The sequence below is a fragment of the Drosophila gunungcola genome, chromosome 3R, assembly GCF_025200985.1.
Source record: "Drosophila gunungcola strain Sukarami chromosome 3R, Dgunungcola_SK_2, whole genome shotgun sequence".
Classification (NCBI taxonomy): Eukaryota; Metazoa; Arthropoda; class Insecta; order Diptera; family Drosophilidae; genus Drosophila; species Drosophila gunungcola.
This window is the reverse complement of record NC_069139.1, coordinates 4,821,869-4,845,104: the sequence shown is the minus strand read 5'-3', so window position 1 is coordinate 4,845,104 and position 23,236 is coordinate 4,821,869. Positions and strand designations below refer to the sequence as shown.

General features: G+C 40.7%; 10 protein-coding genes across 14 annotated transcripts; 6 read left to right on the top strand and 4 right to left on the bottom strand.

Moving 5' to 3' along the window:
- The first annotated feature begins 184 nt into the window (after nucleotides 1-184).
- LOC128261383 (uncharacterized) lies at nucleotides 185-1,420 on the top strand. Its single transcript, XM_052995059.1, has one exon. It carries the CDS (start codon nucleotides 575-577, stop codon nucleotides 1,220-1,222), a length of 648 nt encoding a protein of 215 aa, XP_052851019.1. The 5' UTR covers nucleotides 185-574; the 3' UTR covers nucleotides 1,223-1,420.
- Nucleotides 1,421-1,922: 502 nt separating this feature from the next.
- LOC128261369 (lysosomal acid phosphatase) lies at nucleotides 1,923-5,167 on the top strand. Of its 2 annotated transcripts, XM_052995038.1 has the most exons (7): nucleotides 1,974-2,337; nucleotides 2,418-2,513; nucleotides 3,523-3,651; nucleotides 3,762-3,875; nucleotides 3,940-4,077; nucleotides 4,425-4,829; nucleotides 4,886-5,167. In XM_052995038.1, exons 1-7 carry the CDS (start codon nucleotides 2,197-2,199, stop codon nucleotides 5,048-5,050), a joined length of 1,188 nt encoding a protein of 395 aa, XP_052850998.1. In that variant the 5' UTR covers nucleotides 1,974-2,196; the 3' UTR covers nucleotides 5,051-5,167. The 2 variants fall into 2 exon arrangements, with proteins under 2 accessions (XP_052851006.1, XP_052850998.1); XM_052995046.1 differs by lacking the exon at nucleotides 4,886-5,167 and having other exon boundaries at nucleotides 1,923-2,337; nucleotides 3,940-4,072; nucleotides 4,425-4,611.
- Nucleotides 5,168-5,352: 185 nt separating this feature from the next.
- On the bottom strand, nucleotides 5,353-5,843 carry LOC128261391 (uncharacterized protein C15orf61 homolog). Its single transcript, XM_052995074.1, has 2 exons — nucleotides 5,687-5,843; nucleotides 5,353-5,570 (listed from the first exon to the last, which is right to left on the bottom strand). Exons 1-2 carry the CDS (start codon nucleotides 5,841-5,843, stop codon nucleotides 5,440-5,442), a joined length of 288 nt encoding a protein of 95 aa, XP_052851034.1. The 3' UTR covers nucleotides 5,353-5,439.
- Nucleotides 5,844-5,895: 52 nt separating this feature from the next.
- LOC128261360 (delta-1-pyrroline-5-carboxylate dehydrogenase, mitochondrial) lies at nucleotides 5,896-8,590 on the top strand. The gene is made up of 3 exons (XM_052995026.1): nucleotides 5,896-6,031; nucleotides 6,686-7,266; nucleotides 7,333-8,590. Exons 1-3 carry the CDS (start codon nucleotides 5,952-5,954, stop codon nucleotides 8,526-8,528), a joined length of 1,857 nt encoding a protein of 618 aa, XP_052850986.1. The 5' UTR covers nucleotides 5,896-5,951; the 3' UTR covers nucleotides 8,529-8,590.
- A 458-nt stretch (nucleotides 8,591-9,048) lies between these two features.
- On the top strand, nucleotides 9,049-12,691 carry LOC128266390 (uncharacterized). 2 transcript variants are annotated; one of them, XR_008269055.1, is made up of 3 exons: nucleotides 9,049-11,432; nucleotides 11,490-11,740; nucleotides 11,792-11,924. XR_008269055.1 is itself a non-coding variant. In XM_053002882.1 (3 exons), the coding sequence occupies exons 1-3, from the start codon at nucleotides 9,110-9,112 to the stop codon at nucleotides 12,478-12,480; spliced, it is 3,267 nt and encodes a 1,088-aa protein (XP_052858842.1). In that variant the 5' UTR covers nucleotides 9,049-9,109; the 3' UTR covers nucleotides 12,481-12,691. The 2 variants fall into 2 exon arrangements, 1 of the variants encoding a protein (XP_052858842.1); XM_053002882.1 differs by having other exon boundaries at nucleotides 11,486-11,740; nucleotides 11,792-12,691.
- Nucleotides 12,692-12,827: 136 nt separating this feature from the next.
- On the bottom strand, nucleotides 12,828-13,282 carry LOC128266392 (uncharacterized). The gene has a single exon (XM_053002883.1). It carries the CDS (start codon nucleotides 13,250-13,252, stop codon nucleotides 12,881-12,883), a length of 372 nt encoding a protein of 123 aa, XP_052858843.1. The 5' UTR covers nucleotides 13,253-13,282; the 3' UTR covers nucleotides 12,828-12,880.
- A 284-nt stretch (nucleotides 13,283-13,566) lies between these two features.
- On the bottom strand, nucleotides 13,567-14,566 carry LOC128266080 (ADP-ribosylation factor-like protein 3). 2 transcript variants are annotated; one of them, XM_053002352.1, is made up of 4 exons: nucleotides 14,253-14,566; nucleotides 14,064-14,177; nucleotides 13,773-14,009; nucleotides 13,567-13,705 (listed from the first exon to the last, which is right to left on the bottom strand). In XM_053002352.1, the coding sequence occupies exons 1-4, from the start codon at nucleotides 14,391-14,393 to the stop codon at nucleotides 13,658-13,660; spliced, it is 540 nt and encodes a 179-aa protein (XP_052858312.1). In that variant the 5' UTR covers nucleotides 14,394-14,566; the 3' UTR covers nucleotides 13,567-13,657. The 2 variants fall into 2 exon arrangements, with proteins under 2 accessions (XP_052858312.1, XP_052858310.1); XM_053002350.1 differs by having other exon boundaries at nucleotides 14,064-14,198; nucleotides 14,253-14,481.
- Nucleotides 14,567-14,680: 114 nt separating this feature from the next.
- On the bottom strand, nucleotides 14,681-16,397 carry LOC128266066 (ADP-ribosylation factor-like protein 3). Of its 2 annotated transcripts, XM_053002346.1 has the most exons (4): nucleotides 16,251-16,397; nucleotides 15,321-15,449; nucleotides 15,126-15,257; nucleotides 14,681-15,064 (listed from the first exon to the last, which is right to left on the bottom strand). In XM_053002346.1, exons 1-4 carry the CDS (start codon nucleotides 16,251-16,253, stop codon nucleotides 14,789-14,791), a joined length of 540 nt encoding a protein of 179 aa, XP_052858306.1. In that variant the 5' UTR covers nucleotides 16,254-16,397; the 3' UTR covers nucleotides 14,681-14,788. The 2 variants fall into 2 exon arrangements, with proteins under 2 accessions (XP_052858306.1, XP_052858298.1); XM_053002338.1 differs by having other exon boundaries at nucleotides 15,126-15,449.
- Nucleotides 16,398-16,438: 41 nt separating this feature from the next.
- Nucleotides 16,439-18,543, top strand: LOC128266061 (probable E3 ubiquitin-protein ligase HERC3). Its single transcript, XM_053002336.1, has 4 exons — nucleotides 16,439-16,717; nucleotides 17,086-17,611; nucleotides 17,808-17,883; nucleotides 17,940-18,543. Exons 1-4 carry the CDS (start codon nucleotides 16,633-16,635, stop codon nucleotides 18,411-18,413), a joined length of 1,161 nt encoding a protein of 386 aa, XP_052858296.1. The 5' UTR covers nucleotides 16,439-16,632; the 3' UTR covers nucleotides 18,414-18,543.
- Nucleotides 18,544-18,834: 291 nt separating this feature from the next.
- Nucleotides 18,835-19,823, top strand: LOC128266088 (uncharacterized). Its single transcript, XM_053002358.1, has 2 exons — nucleotides 18,835-18,975; nucleotides 19,041-19,823. The coding sequence occupies exons 1-2, from the start codon at nucleotides 18,971-18,973 to the stop codon at nucleotides 19,303-19,305; spliced, it is 270 nt and encodes an 89-aa protein (XP_052858318.1). The 5' UTR covers nucleotides 18,835-18,970; the 3' UTR covers nucleotides 19,306-19,823.
- Nucleotides 19,824-23,236: the final 3,413 nt, after the last annotated feature.

Sequence of the window (23,236 nt, the reverse complement as noted above, 5' to 3'; positions counted from 1 at the left end):
TTAAATTTGTTTTATAATTCATTTTGCTTTCTTTAGCACTTCTTTCTCATTTCATGAAACAAAAATCTACAAACGATTTTACAAATCATCATTTTTCTATGCTATTTTGTATTGTTAAACAAAATATGTTTTTAGCGGAAATTGTTAAATAATTTAACTACCCTAGCTAACAAGTCATCTGGGCTCCTTCCCTCACCTAAATTTCATTTAAAATTTTATATAACATATAGTTTTGTGCCATTTGGTTGAATGTGTTGGTTGTGTTCGAATTTTATTAAGGCAAGCTATTGAAGCAAAGTTCAAAATTTCCGTCTTATGAAATTCCAAATTAGTCCTCATTTGGGCACTAAGACCACCACTACCAACACCGAGGTTGTAAGCAGCAACCTCTAACACACTCAGCAGTTCCAGCATCCTCAACGATCCTTTAAAGTGCCGTCTTCCACCTGATGATCTCTGAGATTTGCCTGCAGTTCCATTTGATGCGACAACTTCACGTTCAGTGGTCAAACAATTGGCAGCAGTCGAGGATTGTTCATAACCTTAGCAAGATATCCATCGAAATCCACGCAGCATGTTGAACTACTATGAGTACTTTTTGCCCGGAATCTATGACTATCCGGTGACTCATAGTGCCGAGGATACATTCAGTGCCTATTATCTAGATCCCATCCTGGCCAGTGGCTCATCTCCATGGTCGATTTCCAGTGCCACCTATGTGGCTGGACCGTTGGGCGTGATCAACTACCTGTCGGATGTGCAAACCCACTTGGCTCTGCCGATCAGCCAAAATCTGGTAATCGGTGGTAACCTAATCTATACGACCCTCAGTTCCGGTACCCTGGATTCCTATCCACATCAGTCGCACCATGACTACTCGCAAATGGAGGAGGATGGTGGGTACGGGTATGAGTTTCCCCAGCTGAATCTCTGCCTGGCCCATTTCATTTCCGGTTCCGAGGGTGAAAGGGAGCCAGTGGAGGAATCCCATATGGATCAGTCGGCTGATTCCCAGTGTTTTGCAAAGAGTAACTCATCTGTGGAGATCAGCGAGCAGTCGGAATCCGGGGAATCTGTTCAATCCGAAGAAGTGCCAAAAAAGCAAAGGAAGGTATCTCATAAACGCACCTATGAAGCCGAACAGGGTTACCTGGTCGAGGAACCCACCAGTGAACTTTCTGAGGAGGATGCCGAGGAACTGCTACCCACATCCAGGAAATAGATACTCCTTCAGTTGCTCCTTTTCATTTGCGAGTTAATTTGCACTTAATTGTGTTAAGTTCAAATTCGAGCAGTTGCAAAAATCGACCAAAGATGCGTGTTCAGATGTATGCAATTGTGTAGAATTGTAAAAGCTGTTCAAATTTCATTTATCGTGGCAATTTGATAGTGAGCACAATATATATATATTTTATAAAAATGGTTTTGTGTGGTGGAAATCTTTAGACGAATTTAATATTGTTACCATAGCATTTTTAAAAACTGATGCTAACTTACACAAGCGTTTTTGAAAACCTATTGCATTATTATTATTACCAAGTAACCTAATATACTACAAGAATAGCTAATTTTCAGAAAAGTACAAATTTTAACGTATACGTGATATTTGTCATGAACTAAAACCAATTATCAATAAAAAGCTAATTTTCCCTAATTCCGTGAAATGGAAAAAGATTCATTTTAAATACAGAGAGCCTTTTCAATGAATACGATGATTAGGCAAAACCATTGTTTTCAAATGTTCCACACATATGCGCAAATTAGGGAACCAAATCTAATACAGAGTAGCACCTAGTCGAGATCTAATTTGCACTTCCATTGAGCAACTAATTTAATTATTCGCACATGTTCATTGGATTTGTTCTCAGTTTCTCACTCTCTTTTGTGTGATAATTTGTCTCCCTGTCTCTCTGCTTTTCTCTAGCTCTCTCTGTCCCCAAAGCCCCCTCTCTTTCGCTGCTTATCGCCCCCTCTCTTTCTAACTGTGGGACTGCCTTCCATCGTCAGCCGCTCAGTTGTTGTACGGCTTTTGTTGCCATCGGACGTGACTTGTATTTATTTATTGTTTGCCTGTCGACGGGGCCAGCGAAAACGAAAACGAAAACACTCGCTATAAAATAAACAAAAAACTATTTTTAGGCTGCAAATTTGAATATATTTTGTTAGATCAACTGCAGCAGCATAGAGCCCATAATAATGGACTGCAAATCGCGTCGCGGCACCAAAATATCGGTGATCGCCTTGGGCAGTGCCCTCTGTTTCGTGATGATGGCATACTTTGTGTTTGGCGACAGTAATGACGAGCAGGGTCTGCGGAATCTGCGCATGATATCCATAGTAAGCTGCAGCATGAGGCTATAAAGCTATATAATAAACAATGAAAACTGAGTATGGTGTTTATCAATCCAATCCACCAGCTGTTCCGACACGGGGCCAAGAATCCGAGTGGCTTCTATCCGCTGGATCCGTATGCAGCTCACGATTGGCAGGGCGGCATGGGAGCCCTTACACCGGTTAGTACAAGATACAGTAGAGCTTCAGTAGTCAATGATTATCAGGGGTTTAACATCACCACAATTTGTAAAGGTACCATTTCAGTAACTAACAATATGCCTCATTTAACAACACAAAACTTGTCAGCGATCAATCAGTACTAAGGGTTAATGGCAATTGTTATCATTTAAATAACGAACAATTCTTTTTAATTTCTCTTATTTTACAACTCAAAACTAATCAGTGATCATTTAGCATTTGAAATAATATATGTGGCATTTTTATCGAGCTCATGAATACCAAAATTATATTTTTCAATTGGTTTCTTACTTGATTTCGATATCTAATATAAAAATCATTAAAACCTTACCCAAGATTCATTATTAACATTTACTCTTTAAAAAGTGCAATGTAAAAACAAAAATTAGTTTTAGCTTTTTATAGTTCAGTTAAGTTATAAAAACAAATAAAGTACTTAGCCCAGATGCTTATATATCTATAAATTTGTTTCGAAATGATAAACAAGTTTCTGCCTTCCGACTGTCACAAATACCTATTAAAATTTATGGTGTAAAAATAAATTTTAGACAGATGCCTATAGCTAAATTATTTCAGAAATTACTCAAGTCTTTTGTTTTTTGTTACTTGAAACTTGTTCTCATACATCAACAAAATCGTCGTAAAATTGAAATATTTGTTGAAGGAATTCTAAACTATTCTAAGCTTAATATAACACAATAAGACGATGACTTAAAACTCGTTGGAATATAAATAAAATTTATAGTAAATTTAATGCCCGTATTTATTATTTAACAAATATTTAAAAATTAATAGTGTTGTTTCTATACAAAGTAAGACTTACTTGCATCTTAATAATCCCTGAATTCTTCGTTTTGTGTCTGTAACTTTTTGTTTTTAAGTTAACTGATCCAAGTCATATAGGTAAACAAATCTTACACAATAAACTTTTAATTTCTTAAGATAATAATGTACCCATTTGTAATTAACTATTTATTTCATCCATCATAGAAGGGCAGTCTGCAGGCGTACAACCTGGGGAAGAATCTGCGGATGCGGTACTACCGGCTGCTGCCCTCGAACAGCCTCTACACGCAGCAGCAGGTGCACGTCCTCAGTTCGGCGGCGGAGCGCTGTGTGGTGCGTCAATCGTTCCGATGAGAAACCCTCTATCGAGTCTTTACTGTAGCTATCTGTGCGAGAATCGAGATGGGGGTGCCCTAATCAGTTGGCCGTGTGTTATCTTTTAGATGAGCGCCCAGAGCGTCTTGGCCGGCATGATGCCGCCGCTGGAGAACAACAATGTGCTGCCCATTCCCTGGCAGCCGGTGGCCGTGAATACGCTATCGCGAAATGATGATATTGTGAGTGCAATCTTATAGTCATTAACCACATGCAAGTCATTATATAGTGCGATATCACTTCTAGCTATTGGCCCAAAAGAAACCATGTTTGAAGTACGACAACATCCTGCAGAAACTCTACAAATCCCCACCCGCTGAACTTCAAAAACTCAACGAGGACAACCTGGAATTGTACAAGCTGTTGACCAAAAATACAGGCAAGGTGGGAGAGGCTCAGTGAATGAGTTACACCAACATTGGTCGTTAATTCCATTTTTATCATATCAGAATGGCTCTTATCTGTCCTGTGAAATTGTGTTTTGAAAATATCTCATTAGGCTTACTTTTTATAGCTTATCAAAGGGCAAAGCATATTATTTTTTATAAAAACAATTTGTATATCATTACCCTTACTACTGTTCGTTATAAAATAGTTTATCAATATTTTATTTAAGTCGCTTTGCTAAAAACTTATTTCCTTTTTAATCTTATTGAATTTTTAAATTATAATGACATTTAAAATGATAACCATATAATAATTTCAATTATAATTGTGATTTTATCCTTTAGAACATTTCCAATGTCTTGGACGTGGAGCTACTATATGGCACTCTTAAAACCGAAGAGGAAGCTGGTCTGGTGTTGCCCGACTGGACTGAGAACATATATCCCGAGGAGATCAGACCACTGGCCGAGCGTAGCTATACGCTTTTCACCGAAACCAATCTGATGAAGCGGATTAAAGGTGGAGCTTTCCTCACCGAAATACTCTTCAAAATGCAGAATAAGCGAAAGAGAAATCTGAATCCCGATCGCAAAATATTTCTATATTCCGGGCATGATGTGACACTGGTTAACGTAATGAATTCCTTGGGGATACTGGACCAAACCACCAAGCTTCCCGAATATGCGTCGGCATTGGCGTTTGAGCTTCATCACAGCAAGTCATTCAGCGATGGCGACTTTGAAGTGAAGGTTGGTGGTTGTTGCATTGATAAATTGCAGATACTTATGTTATTATTTTTTGGCAGTTGGTTTACTATTACAACAGCGAGGACAAATTCCCCAAGGAGCTGACCATTCCCAATTGCGATGCACCTTGCTCGCTGTCCCAGTTTGAGGCTTCGGTGAAGGCCCTACTTTTGGATAACTACGATGAGACCTGCGAGAATCATACGACTGACTGTAAAAACTAAAATTTCTTCCATTGTTAATTTGTTTTTGAGTGTTAAAAGTGTGTTAATCTGGCATTTCAAAGAAATTTCCAGAAATTGTTGTGGGCAACTCTGTACGATTTAAATGGTTTTAATATATATTTAGCTTTAGTTGGAACATAACTTTAGATATTATTTCTTGACAGAATGAAAAATCTGGACTAAAATGACAAAAAAAAAATTGGATGAGGTATAACTTCATATTATACGTTATCAACAGGATGTTCTTTTAAAATCTCTAGAAACTTTGTTAACACCGCAATATGCTCAGTTTTTGCTCCAAAAAATGTTAAACTTTTAATAAATATGTACATAATAAGACAAGAAGGCTGTTTTTCACATTTCACATAAGGCTGTCTCCTGAAATTAAATCAAAAGCTGGCACCCTTGTCCTCGGCATATAAAAAATATATGGGAACTTTCACCTTTTCGCTGACATGAACGATCTCGGTGTGACTTATTAGACGGATGGCAGCCAGTCCATAGAACAGCATTGGTAAGCCTAGGATAAAACGATATAGTAGATATACTAGGCAAAGATATTCAAACTTGAATAAGATTAAAGTTATATGCTCTTAATGAGTTTAGACAGACTTTTTTTTCATGTGATTCACTTACCCAAATTAATGACTTTTAGGAAACGAAAGAATTTGTCCTCCAGCCAGAGATCCTGAACCTCCCTCTTGCTACAGTGATACTTCATATACGGATAACAGGCGGTGCGCAGAATGTGGTAGTTGGTTCCACTGTCCAGAGTCCAGTTGAAGTGCGACATTCCCCGCTGATCGTTGGCCACATCCCGGAACTAGGTTTATGGGATACCCTTCTTGAAATTTGTAAGCAATCCTTGAGAGGAGAGTGGCGAATCCTACCTTCACGAAATATGATGTCCAAGGTGGCTCATGGCATTGTTTCAAATATGCGGTCAATACTTCCGAGGCTCGAGGCTTCAGTAAAAGGCGGGTGAGCTGCATCCCTTTAATATTTCTCTACCTTATTGCATCACAAAAATAATAACAATTGAGCTGGCACTTTTTTGTTATTACTTGTTTGACTCTTATCGAATTCCCAGCTGCTCTACAATCGATAGTAGTAGAAGTAAAGGTCTCAGTGCTGTGCAGCTTTGTATTTCTATGATATAAAATAGCTTAAAATTTAAAATATAAATAAATAAGTTTAAGCTAAATTAACTTAGTAAATTTGTATTATTTGAAAAGCCTTATGGCTTTTATATATATAATTTATATAATTTTAAACTGATATACTACTTTAACTTAACTAAATTTTCTTACTCAATTTGTACTATTTGAAAAGCCATATTATGTTTTTAAACTGATACTTCCTTTATTTAACTAAGCTAATTTTATTTATTAAATTTGTTTTGAAAAGCCATATGTTTCTTAAACTGATATATTAGTTAAATACTGAAGGAAATTTACTATAAAGTAGCTATATTTACAGCTTGTGTTGTCTTAACCATCGATTGCACAGCATCAATCGATTGTATAGCGCGCCAAACTTAAATTATTTTCTTAATAGAGTATAAATGAGTGATTTTATTTACCAATTTTGTAAGGATTAGTGTGAAATATTGTTCAAAACGTCTCATATTTTCAGACTCCTGGCAGTTAGAAGCACCAGCAAGAACACCCTTCTGACGGAGCACTTTACGCTGGATGAGCAGGTGGTCAACGAGGAGCTGTTGCAATATGAGGAGGGTTCGGTGGAACGCACGGCACTGGAGAACGCTCTACTGGGAGTTCTTAACAAAGTGGAAAAAGTGCCCATTGTGATCAATGGCCAGGAGTTCCAGGCCAAGGAGGAACTGCAGCAGGTACTGCCTTACAAAATACAACAACCTATAGCCCACTACGGCCACGCCCATCGCGTCCTCATCCAAATGGCCATCGATAAGAGTTTGGAGGCTCAGGTAAAATGGGACAAGACCAAGCTGAGTGAAAGGATTGATATTTGGGAGCGGGCTGCGGAGCTGATAGCCGGAAAACATCGCTACAACATTATGGCGGCTACAATGTTGGGCCAGGGAAAAACCCTTCGTCAGGCGGAAACGGATGTGGCCGAATTGGTGGACTTTATGCGCATTAATCCTGTCTTTCTGCGAGAACTGGCCAACTATGAACCCATTAATGGCGCCCTTCAGGACTGCAGGAATTCCATGCGGTTGAGAGGACTTTCAGGTGTGACTTTATGGCAAAAAGCAGAGGTTTCTATTATCAATTTATATATATTTTTTTTATCTGCAGGATTTGTGGCTGCCATTAGTCCCTTCAACTTCACGGGCATTGCCGGCAATTTGGCCTACACACCCGCCTTGATGGGCAACTCGGTGCTTTGGAAACCCTCCGATTCGGCCATACTCTCCAACTATTTTGTTTTCAAGGCCATGCAGGAGGCGGGTGTGCCCCATGGGGTGGTGAACTTTGTGCCCGCCGAGGAGATGACCTTTGCCTCTGTGATCACCCAACATCCAAAGCTGGCGGGCATTAATTTCACTGGCACTTCCAATGTGCTCAAAGTGCTCTGGCAACTGGTGGCCCAGAACATTAACTTCTATGAGAACTATCCCCGTTTGGTGGGCGAGGGAGGTGGCAAGAACTTCCATTTTGTGCATCCTTCGGCAGATCCGGAAATGGCTGTGGCCTGCACCATCAGAGCCGCCTTTGAGTACTCCGGGCAGAAGTGCTCCTCCTGCTCGATGTTGTATGTGCCGGAATCACTGTGGGCGGATCACATACGGCAACCGCTACTCAAAGTCACTTCCTCCCTATTTGTGGGACATGCCACCGACTGCGACTGCTTCTGTTCGGCTGTGATTAATCGGAGGGCCTACGATCGCATCTACATGTGGCTGAGATATATCCTCCAGAGTCCCAGTTGCCAACTTCTGATCGGCGGAACCTGCGATAAGCAAAATGGTTACTTTGTGGATCCCACGGTGGTGCAGGTGAAAGATCTGGATAATATCATATGCAGGGAAGAACTGCTGGCACCCATTCTGGGTGTCTACGTGTATCGGGATGACAAACTCAGGGAGACCATGACCAAAGTGGCGGAGATTAATCATGGGCTGGCGGGTTCGGTGTTTGCCAAGGACCAAATCTTCATTCAGGAGGCCTACGAGGCCTTCAGATTCAATGTGGGCAACCTTAATGTGAATGACAAGTCCACCGGTTCCATGGTGGGTCAGCAGCCTTTTGGAGCGGGCCACATGACCGGTACCAGCGATAAGTTGGGAACACCCCACTGCCTGCTGCGATGGACCTCACCGCAGGTGATCAAGGAGTCGTACAAGCCGCATGTGAACATCTATTACCCGTATATGCAGATCACTGAACAAAACCAGGGCATCATTCCCTTGGAGAGCGAGCAAAAGGAGGCAGTCGCCCAGAATAACAGCTCCTTTGTGGCCTCCAGTGAAGAGGACAAGCGCCCCATTTAACATCTTTTTAGAGCTTTGTATTCATGGTTAAAATTTCTGTGAAAATAAATTAAAAGAAAATAGTGAAGTAGTTTTAGCTCCATTAAAAAAATCTACGCTGGTAAAAAAAAACTTAGTGAATTTAAATAGTTTGTACACAAACTAATTTATCGCTTTGATTTTCATCCATTGCTGCTTTTAGTATTTAAAATTGAAAAATATCCAAATTTTTTAAAATTTGTCGTTTGATATCTGAAAATGTAATTTAAATTTCAAACATATTTAGCTTAAATAAAAGCCACTTTAATAAAATAGGAGCTATCTAATGTTTTCCAAATTAATTAAAATATTTTAATATTAAATTTACTATTACTATTTCATATTTAATATTTAATTTTAATTATTAATATGAAATTTGGAATTCAATGGTCAGATATTTAATTTATGTATTATTTTATTTATTAATTCATTATTTTAGTGCTTGATAGACCTTAATTTTAATCCCTAGTGACTTTATGACTTATCTCAACACTTTTGAAAACAAAGTCAGGTATTTCAAACAGCTAAACATGATAAAATAAAACCCACTCAAAACACATGAGATGTCCAGATATTTGTTTATAGTTTCCTTATCCTTTGTGATACTCATTTCAATTTCTATCAACTTCGCCGAATTAGAAGTTCAAAAGGTCAAAATGCCTTTCAAGGAGGCCGCCACTTGGTCAAGAATGCTGGATGACATGGGTCAACAGTCGCATGTCCACAGACTATATAATGCCTATCGCGATCGTTTGAGAGTCGAGGGTGACGATGCCGAGGGCGAGGGCGAGCTTAAAATAAGTCCAAGGGAATCGAAAGATGTAGCTAGGAAATTAACGGAGCCCATGACCATAGAAAAAGCCTTTTTAGATATTCCCATTTTCTCCGATGAATGGGCTATTTCGCGTGGAAAGTCAAACAAATCAATTGCTAAAGAACAAGATCGTCCCATTATCCAATACGATGCCACCGATGATCATCCAAATCCATCTGGAAAATGCCTTGCCCGACTTCCAAATCTGAATAGCGAAAATCAAAGTACTACAATAAAACCAAAGGTTAAATCTCCACTGGTGGGTAGTATGATCATTCTAAAAATGGATGTGCCAGAGAAAATGCTAGGAGTTAAGCCTCCGGAAAAGATGAAGGATCCCGGTGAACGCCGAATTTTTGAACTCAATCAGATATACAACGAGTTTTTGAAGTCCTGGCAACAGCCTGTCCAAGATTTGACCGCCAAGACTGAAACGCCAAATAAAAGTTCTGCGGGATCTCAGAGATTGAGTGCATTGTTCGAATTAATGGATGTGGTGGAGCGCCTTCAAAAAAGCGATTTGGTTAAGGAATTAGCTCAACAGATTAACGAGGAAATGGAACCCAATCTGCAGAATCAAATCAAGCAGGATGCTCTTTTGGTAACCGAAAGTAGAGCCTCCCTAAGAGCCATTAAAGAGAATGATCTCTCTGGGATTTTTGAAAATGTGGAACCCGGAAGCACTTCTAAAGCTTTCAAGAGAATGTTGGATGACATAAACTCCAGAAGATCAACGATCAAAGCTGGCGGACTTTACGATGAGTACAAGAAGGGTTTCTGTGAACTATTCAGCAATCATAAATTTCCCAGGGAATCGCTGATAACCAGTGAAGCTGATTATCCTTCGGACAGCGAAACGATTCGAAAAAATAATGACAATTTTCCCTGTCGATGTGATAGCTCGAAACCGACCTCTTTAAAAAGTAATCAAGCAATTGCATTTTCCAAACCAAAAATAAACTATTTAAAGGCCCTGGAAACATATGTTAAAATGTTCAAGGACAGTAACCAGAACGACGGTGTTGTTCCGGCTAAAGGTCCCAGAAAAAACGTAAACTATATGAAGGCCCTGGAAAACTTTATTAAAATGAACAAGGAAAGTAATGAAAACGGCGGTTTGAAGCCTTACTACTTGCCAAATTCTAAAAATCGTCAGCTAGTTTGGAATGATATTCCATTGATTAAACCAGGTATTAGTGAAACCGCCAAGAAAACTTTGCAATTTAAGCCAAAGTATGCGCCCTCTAGCACTGTCATTAAAGAAAATGTGTTACCTAAAGAGGAATCCAAAAAGGAACACAGTTTTAAATCGCTTCCAAAACAAGACACTAAAAATGAGCAGTGTATTCCCAAAGCTGAGACCAAATTGGAGCAGTGTACTCAAAAAACTGAGACCAAATTGGAGCAGTGTACTCCGAAAACGGAGACTAAATTGGAGCAATGTACTCCAAAAACGGAGACTAAATTGGAGCAGAGTGTTCCAAAAAATGAGACCAAATTGGAGCAGGGTAACCCAAAAACGGGGACTAAATTGGAGCAGGGTAACCCAAAAACGGGGACTAAATTGGAGCACGGTAACCGAAAAACTGAGACTAAATTGGAGCAGGGTTTTCCAAAAACAGAGACTAAAGCGCATCAAACAAACCCTTGGCAAGAGGTTTTCTCAGGACTGGATCCCAAGCAAATTATCAGCGGATTGAAGGCCATCAAACAATCTTCCTTCTTCAACCTGGCTGATGAGTATCAGAAGCAAATAGACAACCTAAATCAGGCCTTAAAAACGAAGCAAAGTTGGTGGAAGGAGGTTGTGGAGCGGGGCAAATCTCCTGTCAGAACACCCATGAAACGGAATGTACCCATGAATAATGCCCAAACTGGAGCTGCTATGCCGGTGCCATATCCCGAGGTTCTGGTCAATCGGGCACCACAAATGGGTGTCATTGATAACATGGCCTCTCAAATGAATCTTTCGCCCTTGGAGATGGCTCAAAGAATTGTGGCAAATGGTCAAAACTGTGCGCTCAATCCAGGTGTACCAAGAGTTGGTTTTGTGCAAACTAACATACAACCAGGTATGTAAGTAAGACAATGACTTAATAGTTGTTATATGTATCTCCTTTAAAAGCAAGTCAGATCGGAGGTAGCTTCAAGAAAGGACAAGGTATCATGTGCCAAGTACCTTGCCAACAAGTGGGCTCGCCGTTACAACAACCCCAACAGCAACCAGATTCCCAGGAGCAAACGGAGCAGATGGGGATTTCCCCGGTCCTAGACAAGATACTCCAGCGTTTGGAGAACATTCAGTCCTCCAAACGCAATCAGTCGTCGGAGGAGGAGTCGGCAAAGGAACTGCCCTGCTGCTTTGTGGATCCAGCTGATGGTTTACCATACCACTTTGAATTAATGCTTAAACTAATTTCGATTATTACAGGTGCCCCCTGTGAACTGAACGGCTCCTGGGAATCTCTTGTCCTGGGAGTTCGCATTAACATCCGATCCAATGCCACAACAACTGTGGATGGGGAGCAAAAGGCAAAGGCCACCTGTTCGCAACACAAAGGGGGTCGTGGCCATCGTAGATTTGTGCGGCAGTGCGTCAAGATGAACAAGAGTCAGTTGAAGGATATCGCAGAGGTGAATTCCACCAAACATCATGGCGTGGTCCTAAACGTTAGTGTGCAGGAGACAGTGCCGCCGAGAGCACACGATCTGCTGGAGAACCTCACCGACTGGAGCTTCTCGGGCCATGCCTCAATGATCCTCGGCGGACCCATGTCGATCTCCTTTCGCAAAGGCAACTCCAATCTGATTGGACACTTCGTTGGCTACTGTCGCACCTGCGGTTGCGTGGACACCATTTTCGGGTCCTGGACCTTTTGTCAGCCCTCGCGGGATTGTCAGGATGTCTGCATGTCGATTGTGGATCGGCGGGACATGCTGCGGAGATACAGCATGGATGAGCGGCGCAAGAATCGATTCAAGGAGCAGCTTTACATGGGCAGCAAGTTCGCAAAGATGGAAAAAGAGCGACTGCGATCCGAGCTGGAAAAGTCTCATTACCAAACTCAGGGTGTAGCTAGTGCGAATTGTCCTAGTCTTTCTAAAAGTCAAAGCTGTTAAAAATTTTATTTTGATTTCTTATGTACTTTAATATTTTTTATAAATGTTACTAAGTTTGTGCTAAAGAGAAAGTGTTTTGATTTTAAATAAACTTTTAACGAAAAACATAATTTTTAAACAAAATATGAAAAATTGCAAAAATGTCCAAAAAGGCTTTTAAAGCTGTTGCGCAAAAGTATGCAACAATATTTTTTAAGTCCTGACATCCAATGGATTTATTATTTTTATTTTGATACTGCATACTTTTAGACACCCTTTAAGTTATTTAAAAACATTTCTGTTTAAACTGGTTATTTGTTTGTCTACAAAAGAAAACAGTATCCCAAATCCAACGTTTCCAGTTAGTCTTTTCAAGTCAATGTTCGCAGTTTATTTTGTCACGCACAAGTATGTACATATCTTACAACCGATTCTCCTGCCTCCTTTGGTGGTGAATGAACGACATGGTAAAACCAATCGAACGTTTCACGCAATGCTCATCCATTTGTCCGTCCAGGATGCACTGCCTCAACAGTCCCGCTGCGTAGTTCGTGATCCTAACTTTAGTGTCCTCGCTGTCAATCCGTTCCAGCCGCTTATCCACCTTGTGCATTAGGACATAGGCCTCGGGATAGTGGGCCACTTCGCAGGGCCACCGAGGAGAATGCGGATGATCCAGGGACACTATGTACTCCTGCGTTCCAGAACTATCCTCCTGCTTAGATCCACGTAGCGTGTTGGCCTGAACCAAAGCCAGTGCTGAGATGAGTAGAATCACGAGAGAAGAGTTCATTGCAATGACTGTTGTTAAACTGTGAAAATGCGTTCTATAAGTCACCCTTTTTATAGGCCGCACATGACAACAAGAAAAAAGCGCTGACTGATAATCGAGAGGAATCACTGTGGGAAAAAGGGCTTCGCCCTCACATTGTTGCTATTCAGACACGAGCTTCTCAACTTTTGAGAGGGTCAATGTCAGGTCACTGATTAGCTGTAGCCTTCATATAATAATTGAAATATTGGCAAGCTGCATCAATGCCATAATGTTTTAAAACGATAAGGAAGCTAAGGAATATTTTTTTATTCTTATCAAAAAAATACACAATGTTTGTTTCCAAAATGACTCATAAAATATATTAAGTACACAGTTTTCCCTAAATGCAAAGTTACTTTTTAAAAAATATTAAAAATTGTAAAATCACTTCTTGTTCTTATCGATCTTATTGGTAATCCAGTCCATGATTTCCTGACGCAAAAAAATATATATATATATTATATTTAAAATGTTATATTAAATGTAAAACTTCACCCACCGGAATTCCAGCCCCTGTCTGCATAGAACATTCCTTAATGCTCCAATCACGACCCTGTAAGCGTTCCAGACCCATTAAATCGATGACTGTGGACACGGGCAGAGATCCCGAGGTGTCCTTTTTATTGGACACGATCAGCAGAGGAGCTTTATTGAGTTCCTGGTGCATCAGGACATCGCATAAAACACAACGAGCCTCACTTAGGCGCAGTGCATCCTTGCTGTCCAGTACAAAAATCTATGCTTTCGGGAATATAGTCAAGTCTTTAATTTTAAAGAAAACCTGTCTTACCAAGACCTTTGCTTTTTGGTAGTAGTTGGGCCAAATCTGCCTGTTCTTCAGTTCGCCGTTAATATCCCACAACTGCACTTTGTAATTATTGATTGTGAGGGTCCACTCACTGACCTGCTTGTTAGGTTCTTTTGACTGTAATAATTCTGGAATACATTTGGAAGAAGCAATAAAACTCCAAAGTCTTACATCGCCATTATAAATTTCCGCCAGTCGGGCTGTCAACGTTGATTTCCCAGCATTATCTAACCCTAAGATGAGCAGACGGGATCTGTGTGAGCCCGTGGGCAGAATCTTTTTAATGAGCGAAACGGGTCCGTAAAAACACATGGGGATTCGAATGTCACAAATGTTTAAGTAATCAAATTTAAGGGATTTACAAGGCAGAGCCTTCTACACTTTGTTAATCATTATAAAGTCATATAAAGTTGTTTCCGATGTTTAGGTAGGTTAGGTATTTTTCTTAAATAGCTTCAATAGTTCTTTTGCTAAAATAAGTTTTAAAATATTGAAAATTGAATTTAAATCTTTTTTTCAGATACAAATAAAAGTATATTTTTGAAAAAAACTGTTTTCAATCAATTGCTTATGAGAAGAAATAAGAAATAAGTCATGAATAAGCGATTAAATCCTTAGTTTATATTGAGTTGACATTAATATTACGTATATATTTGTAATTTAGATCTTAGTGAAAACTTAACAGGCGAAGATTACGATAATAAGGACTACTTCTTCATGTTCTTGCAGACCCAGTCCATGCCCTCCTTGAGGCCATTGCCATCCACAGCGGTGCAGGCCTTGATTTCCCAGGTCCGCCCCTGCAATTGCACCAAGCTCATCTTTTCAGCCACCTCGGAGGCACTCATGGCATCCGGCATGTCCTGTTTGTTGGCGAATATCAGCACAGGAACCTGTTTCAGCCGGTTGTCCATCAGCATCTCGAACAGTTCGCTGCCCGCTTCAGGAAGTCGAGTCCGATCAGTACAGTCAATTACGTAGATCTTAGAATAAATAATAATAATTTAAGTAACCAATAAATATTGATATCTATCAATGTCTCACCAGCACATCAGTGTTAGCAAAGTAGTTCTTCCAATACGGCCTGATCTTCCATTGACCTCCGATATCCCAAACATTGAGCTTAAAACCATCGGCTGCCACGGACTTGATGTTAAATCCGGCCGTGGGCGTTACCTGCGGGGTTTCACTCCGTATTTTATGGGGAAAACGAAACCAGTTCACGGCCCTCATACGCACCGTGGTTATGTCCTCCGAGGCCAGTTGCTTCAGTATCGTCGTCTTGCCCGCATTGTCCAATCCCAGGAGCAGGATGCGAGCCTCCTTTTCCGGATTGGGTCTCAGTTTACGCAGAAGCGAAAGCAGACCCTTAAAGAATTTGAAATATTAATCATTTTTTGCAGGAGAATATAAAAATTCAAACAATGTTTAGAATAGAAACTCCAGAAACATCGTGTAACCTGATTCCCATCCAATAACTTTTGCTCCTTAAAGTCAAGTCTTGGTAGTATTCTCTGAAAAAACTTTGATATGCAAGATTGTGATTGTGAGGTGGACAAACGAAGTTTTTTTTTTACAAGAGAAAGAGTTCAACAAATAACTGTTAGTTAGATCAAAATATTGCATAAAGAAAGTCGTACTTTCAATCATTCGAGTTGTTTGCCTATATTTCTAAGCGAAATGTATCACCAAATTACTTTTTTGTTTGTATAAATGTGAATTATTTGCGAATCGATTTAAAAAAGGCTTAAAAGGAAAAAAATGCACTTGCTGATAAGTGAAAAACAGCTTATCAATTTTTACACTATTACACTGAAAAACAGAATGGTTTGAACTGAGATAAGTAAGTGCAAAGATAAGTAAAAAGCAAACAAAAATGGTGGATTTCAATAGGCTGCAAATGATAAAAGTTTTACTAAAACTGTGTTCAACTGTTGCTTCTCGTTTTTCCAAACCACCCCCATTTTTTGAATACCGATATGTTCGCGCCAAAATTGGGGTCTTAGTGCTGGAAAAAGTTCTTTTGGAAGCGCAGCCAACATAACAAAGTAGTGTTGAAAAGTTTTGGTTTTGGTTTCCATGGCGACGATCGCGAAATGAAAACAAACCGAGCAATTACGGAATAACAAGGCACTTAATTGGCTGTTACCGAACCGGGAGATAACCTACCATCCTCCAATCTACGTGGGAACGAAAGTCGAAACGATATCTAGATCTATATCTATATCTATATCAAGATCCCTCGGATCCGGTAGTCCGCTGGCTGTCCGGCGACGAAGTCTTCTGGTGGTCAAAGTTAGAAAAAGTCCGATAATTTGGAAAACTCGGGCACTGGATCATCCACCACCAAACACAACATCACAGTTTCAGCGCTGCACAACTACTAAAAACATATACAAATTCGCTCAACGCTCCAACAAATTCTGGACAGCAACAACAAAGCGTCGCCGAGCAACCGCTGCAAGGGAGCGAAAGAGAGGGGGCGAGTGGAGAGTGGGTGGGGGAGCGGAATCGGAATTGGAACGGGAACGGGAACGGGAACGGGAAGAAGATGCCGCTGCTATTTACGGGCTTCAACGCATTTGGCCAGCATGAATGTGTAAGCGGAGACGTCGACTGCGCAGCCGGCTTCAGCGGTTTGTAACCGGCAACAAAAGCCGACGATCACTTAGTTCTTACAGTAGACACTCACTAACTGGAATCAGAAGCTTACTTTGCTAGGCCAAAGCTAACAGCAAACCCAGACTGTTTCTATAGCCTTTTGCCTAATTGTTCAGAAATACCTATACACTATCTGTAGAATGAAATCGAAACTTAAGTCACCTTTCTTGTTCTTTATTTAATAAGATAGATTAATAAAAATAATACTTAAGAAATATAGATTTGTTAGCTGTAAAATTGATTTGCTAAAATTTCTTTACATTTAGAAAACTACACTTAGAAAACTTTGTTTTTATAGGGACTCCACCGTATGCATACTAATTCAATCCTGCCTTCATTACAGAAATAAATGCGCCAGTCTCGACTGAGAACCAGTGCACGATCTCGATCGGCTGGCGGTATGCGGCTATCGCTTTGGGCCGGAAGTTATGGCTGCGTGGCCTCTTGGATGATGGCCCAAATGAGTGCGTGACCCTCGAGGCGGCGGGGGACATTAAAGCCCTGGCCGCTGGCGATTCCTACTGCCTGGTACTGCTCCACAGCGGTCTACTGTACCGCGTGCAACCCAAACTGCAAGGGGAACTACTAGTTGTTAGACTAGAAGCTCCGCCCCAAACCAATTCAGGAACAAAGCGCTCCATCTTTGGGGTTCCGGTTCCCAAGGCTCCCCCATCGCCGATCATCGAGCATATTGCCTGTGGATCCCATATAAACGTAGCGGTCAGTACGGAGAACTCCGTGTACAGCATTCCCAGTTGCCTGCATCAGTTTGCCGAGCGGCAGTTCCGAGTGAAGCAGCTCCAATGTGGCCATGAACACGCCGTACTTCTCAACGTCAACGGTGACGTATTCACCTGGGGAAATGGACTGTAAGTGGGGGCCATAAATGCACTTGGTTGTGCAAAAATACCTTTACCGAAAGTCTATTACTTCTGCCGGAAGTTTGGGATTACCAAATCGAATTTATTTTTTCTGTAAGGGTATTTAAAGATTTAAAGCCGTAATCTAGCGATTTTCTTATTCCAATTTCTTGCTTTTTCTGCACATTCGTGTCATAATTAACAGACGCGGACAGTTGGGTCAGGCCGTACTGAAAGTGGAGGAGACGCCGCAATTGCTGGAGGCGCTGGCGGGGATTAAGGTACATATTTGCTTCGTCCACTTATCAAAACAGTGACAATCTCAAGTGTCTTGCAGATAACTCAAATAGCTGCCGGTGGTTGGCACAGTGCGGCCATATCCGCCTTCGGAGACCTCTACACTTGGGGCCTCAACTGCAGCGGACAGCTGGGAGTGCGGGTGATGAAACCCGGGGGCTTCCTCAAAGAGCCCACTGTATATCCGCTGCCGCAGTTGCAAGATCTACCCGAATGTTGCTCTTGCTCCAAAGGGCAAAGGGCGGAGGGCAACGATGATCACGACGACGATGACTGTGCCTGTGCACCGCTGAAGGTGTTCGCTGGATCTCGTCACACTCTGCTGATCCGACGGTGCGGGCGGCTATGGGCCAGTGGATGGTGCAAGCACGGTCAGTTGGGAAAGCAGCTCCAAAACCTGTCTTATTTGGACGCATTTCGGGCCCTTGATGGAATCTGGATGAACACTAGCTGCGATAATGTTCTCTGCGGTCCTTGGTCAACGCTGCTTTATTTAAAGCAATCAAAGAATTGAAAACACATATGTACAGTGAAAAAGGCTGTGAATCTTACATGAAAATCGTTTCAAAATATACCATAAAATTTACGAAACTTTATAATTACAAAGTTTAAAACTAAAAAATACTTTCAACAATAAAATGAAAGTATGCCAAAGTTTATATACCAACTCAGCTATTACAGCTGTTTCAAGATTTTTTTTAAAGTGTCTCAAAAAAGTCAAACTCATTCGTGTAACTTAAATGTAAAATGATTCCAACATAGAATTCTACAGAGAAAGCGACCCTCTGCGGCGAAATTTGGAAGCCTTAAGTTAAACTGTGCCGTCAGATGTCAAACAAAACATGTATAAGTGGTGTAAATTCTTAAGTAAAATCGGAAATTTACCAAAAGTATGAAAATTCCCTGGAAAATTTGACCCGGAAGACGATTGCCATCGACGTCTGCTGGTCTTCTGAATATGTTATATAGATTGGCCAAAGCTAAGTAGGCCTCGAGGTATGTGTTGAACTTGGGAAAATCAAAATTACTCATATCCAACTACAGGCTAGAGGTGCGGGAAAATCGTGGTTCATGGCGTAAGTTAAAATGTTAGGGGGTTATCTATATATCTTGATCTGTTAAGAACTCCCTTTACACCCAGTCCCAGCGTATTCATCGTCCTTTTTTGGCGCCTCTCCGTGCAGCTTCTCTACCCGTATGGATACATGGACTGTTCGCTGCAGGATGCCCTGGCCAACGACAACCTAATATGGAGCATGGGGGATCGGGATCGGAAAGAGGGGCAGCTATTGATGCTGATGCGCAAATCTTTTCGGACCACGACCATGCTCGTGCTGATGATTGAGCTGATGGCCATGCTGGAAGCAGCCCTGAATTTCCCACTGGACCTGGCCGCCAGACTTTAGTCCCGGGATTGAACTCTGTCCCTGGTCAGTCTTCTCGCACCGTTTCATTTATTGTCCCATCAAAGCAACACTGCTCAAATAATTTCGACTTGGGGTAGGACTGCCATTGTGCCAATGTTCGTCGTCGTCGTAGTTGTCGTCGCTGCCCATTTAATCAGTAAATTTTATTTTTAAAAATGCTATTAAACAATATTTGCCTTAGCAAAAGTCAGACGCGTTCGCAGTGCAATAAACTTTTCAGCACTTGAGCCGCTCGACTGACTGATTGACTGATTGACTGCTTGACCGAACGACTGACGTTGGGATATTTTCTTTGTTTTAACTTTAACTCGGCGCGAACTCGTGATTATTTCGATTTCGTGGAAGTGCGTTCCACGCGAAGGTTTCGATTGGAATTTCATGCGTGGCATATGGGTTATATTCGTTCTTATTGCAGTTTAATTGACTCGACTAAAATGCTCCTTTTGATAGCTTAAGCCCTCTTAAAACGGATTTTTTTTTTATGGTTTTGTTCTGCGAATTGTTTCCAATTCCAATGCCACATAATAATATATAAAATGCATTCTTAAGAAATATTAGAAGTAATAAAATCTGTAAGGGTTTTTAAAGAGATTACTCCTTTTTTATTTTAATTATTTATTTATATTAATATTTTCGTATTTTTATCTTTTTAAAGGTTTTTTTTTTAACTTTGTCCGCCAGTACATTAAAAGCTTATACATTTGTATCTACTATCGTACATGATTCGCCTCTATTATGAGTTTTTTATTATCTGACAAAATGTTTGTACGCTTTAGCCGTAGACAAATTTTTAAAGCTAGCTGTTTGTTTTTGGTAAGCGTTCCATGAAGGCCTAACAATTTTAAAGTCTCAGTTTAAAATAGATCGTTTTCTTGTAGCGCCTTTAATCGTCGACACAGCCCCACCATTTATAAATGCCCATACCATATATATGTACATTCACGATCCTATAAGCGAATTTTCCGCAGTATAGTCCGCGAGCGGGTTCAACGCTTTTATGTTATTTGCCAAATGAAAAAGTAAAAAACAAATGTTTATCTTATAATGCACTGGGTTGGCAGTTCAGCGGAGTTCTGGCGACACGCACACATGGTGCGTAGATAGGCTTTGCTTTTGGGCTTTACTTTTTCATTTTATGATCGCTTCGCTTTTTTTTCCCCTTTTTTCGTTGGCAAACTTTGTTATCGTCAAAAAAAGAAACTCCCGTCGGAATATGGTCGTCTGTGTGTCAGTTTTAGGTCGCGAAACTATTTGCAGCTAGAAATTGCCACTGCACGGTGACTAAGATAAAAAGAGAGGGGCAGATGCGTCCAGAAAGAGAGGGCGAGATCGCCGGGGAGTTCAAGCGCCTCGCTCAAGGCAGCTCTGCTGTCTGCAGCTTATCAGGGCAACTGGAACCACAACCACTCGGAGCGGCAAGTACGAAAAAGTGCTAATTGTAAACCCTACCCCCCCTCCCCCTCCCTTTTCGAGGCGTTTTCGTTACTCGAAAATTGTAATTCATGCGTGCCCAAGCAGACGCCAAAGTTTCAACAGAACTCAGTCAAACATAACCGACAAAAAAGTGCCCAAGAACACTCCTCTTTGGCCAGGGAGTCAGTAGTAGTAGTAGTAGTGGAAGTAGTAGTACTGGAAGTGGCATTAGTTGTCTGCACCTTCGGTTTGGGGAGTGTTTATGTTTGCCCTCTGTCCAAGGGGCAGCTGGAGATCGAGATCCCTCTCCAAGTGCGTGCCACTCCGCATGCAACGCTGAGCAGTGGCCTCCAGTAGCCGATTCGTAGTCAGATCCATGTCCATGCTCAGGAGCAGAGCAATCAACACCCGCCTCAATAGAAGTACAGGCAACGCTCGTTAATGTGCCTCAAAATGCATGACGGAAAAGGTAGCGGTTCAGGATAATTTTATATCATTTGAAATAAATTAGCTGTTTGTGGAATTAATTGTGTATTTTTTAACTGCTCTGGTGAAATTAACTTATGCTAACTTTACTCTAACATTTACACCTTCAATTAAAATTAAACCTGGCACAAACTTAAGTGCGTCTTAAAATACAATTAAAAACAGTATTAAAGTATAAGCATTAATTCAAAACTTAATAGTAAAGTCCCTGCTCTTTTTTGTTTAATTTCTGTACCGAAGAGTCTAAATATGTCTAAAACCACTTGAGTTTTATTTCGATACTCTCGTATAATAATAATCAAAATATTTTTATTAAAAATAAAAGTTTAAGTGAAAAACACCAAATTAAATTGTTATAATTTTTATCTCCTCTTATCTGTACGATGACTTACATATATTTTTTTAAAATAAGCTTTTACATTTAACGACCTTTCACTGTACTAGGCCTTTTTTGTGAGTTGTTTGCGAAATCATCATAGCTTGGCCCATTCCCGCTGCACTCCCTTTTCCTGACCTACCTTGGCGCCTGGCCTGGCCAACACATGTTCGCCTGCAGTTCAGTATCTGTGTGGCCACAGCCTATTTGCTTTTGGGCGTACATTGAACCACAAAGGGCCAGAACTCGGCGCCACCCCCAACTAATCATCACTTTGTTGCTGCGTTAATTACTCGCCTTGGATTTGCCAGTGCCAAATCCCTTTGGAGCTTACCATTTAAGTGGAATGCACCAAAAAATGAAAAAAAAAAGAAACATAAAGTACACACAGGGAAAAGGAAGTCGTGCTGGAGAGCGTGTTCCCAAAACGTTTTGGCATCCCAAATGGATGTCGGTGCTCCTCCCCTATCACTCAAAGTGCCATAAAAATTATGCATGAATGTATTTGCTTCATTTCTGCACTTCTTTTTTTCCCCCATTTTGGCCAAATATAAAAAGTGCCGCACACCCTAAAAAAAAAAAATAAAAACCAAAAAAATAAAAAATAGAAAAAAAAGGGAGAACGAAAATGAAACGAATGCAGGAGCGTCGCATTTTTACGGCTCCATTCATGTGACGACGGAAGTGTCAAGTGGCTGTTGGCAACTCGTCGTCGACGGGAAAAACTTCCCAAACCTCCCCCCCGCCAAAAAAAAAAAAAAAATAAAAAAACAAAACGGGTGCACCCACCCACTTTTCCTGGGCGTCCTTTTCGTCAACGTCGCCTCTGTGCATCGAAAATGCCGTTATTGTTGCCAGTTGTCTACATGCTCTATGCTCCCATGTACATCACATCACATCAGATCCCCCTTGGTGCCCCGTTTTTATTTTTTTGTGCCCCCCCCCCCCCCCACGAAACCCTTCTAACCATGTCTACTACGTGTGCCCAAGTTGCATTTTCGCTCTCTTTCACACCCTCTATCCCCGTCTCATTCCCCGGCACCACTGACGTCTGTCGTCGAGTGGGCAAACTTTTTAGCGTATGCATGTGTATGTTTCGTTTTTCACCATTTCTTTCTTTTTTTTCTCACATTTTTCTCCATTTTTCCCATTTTTTTTTGTGTGTACTTTGCTTCATTTTTCTATGCCCTTCATTTAGCTGGCTTTGTTCTTTTTGGGGTACAGTTGTGCTCGTAGGGTTAAGTAGCCTCTGCCCCGGACGACAAAGTAGCTGCAGATGCCAGTTCCGAAAGTTGACGTCTGCACTTTTTGGAACAGGCAGTGGAAGGGTTCTCAAGACAGAAGTCTTGAAGTAAGACAAATATTTGGATTGTTTAAATGGCAGCAAGCATTGCATCGATAACGACACCATCAATAGAAAATGCGTTTAGACCACCCAAAAACTTAACGATTTACCAAGGCTCAAAGTAAATGTTAGAATTTTTGGTTTAAGATTAAAAAAAATTTATGAAAATATTAAAACCTCAGCTATACCAATTTTCAAATAAAATTCCCATATAAAAATGTATTGTATATTCGTAATATTTATTTATTGCTAGATTATCAGATTTCCAAACTAGAATAAAACAAAATTTT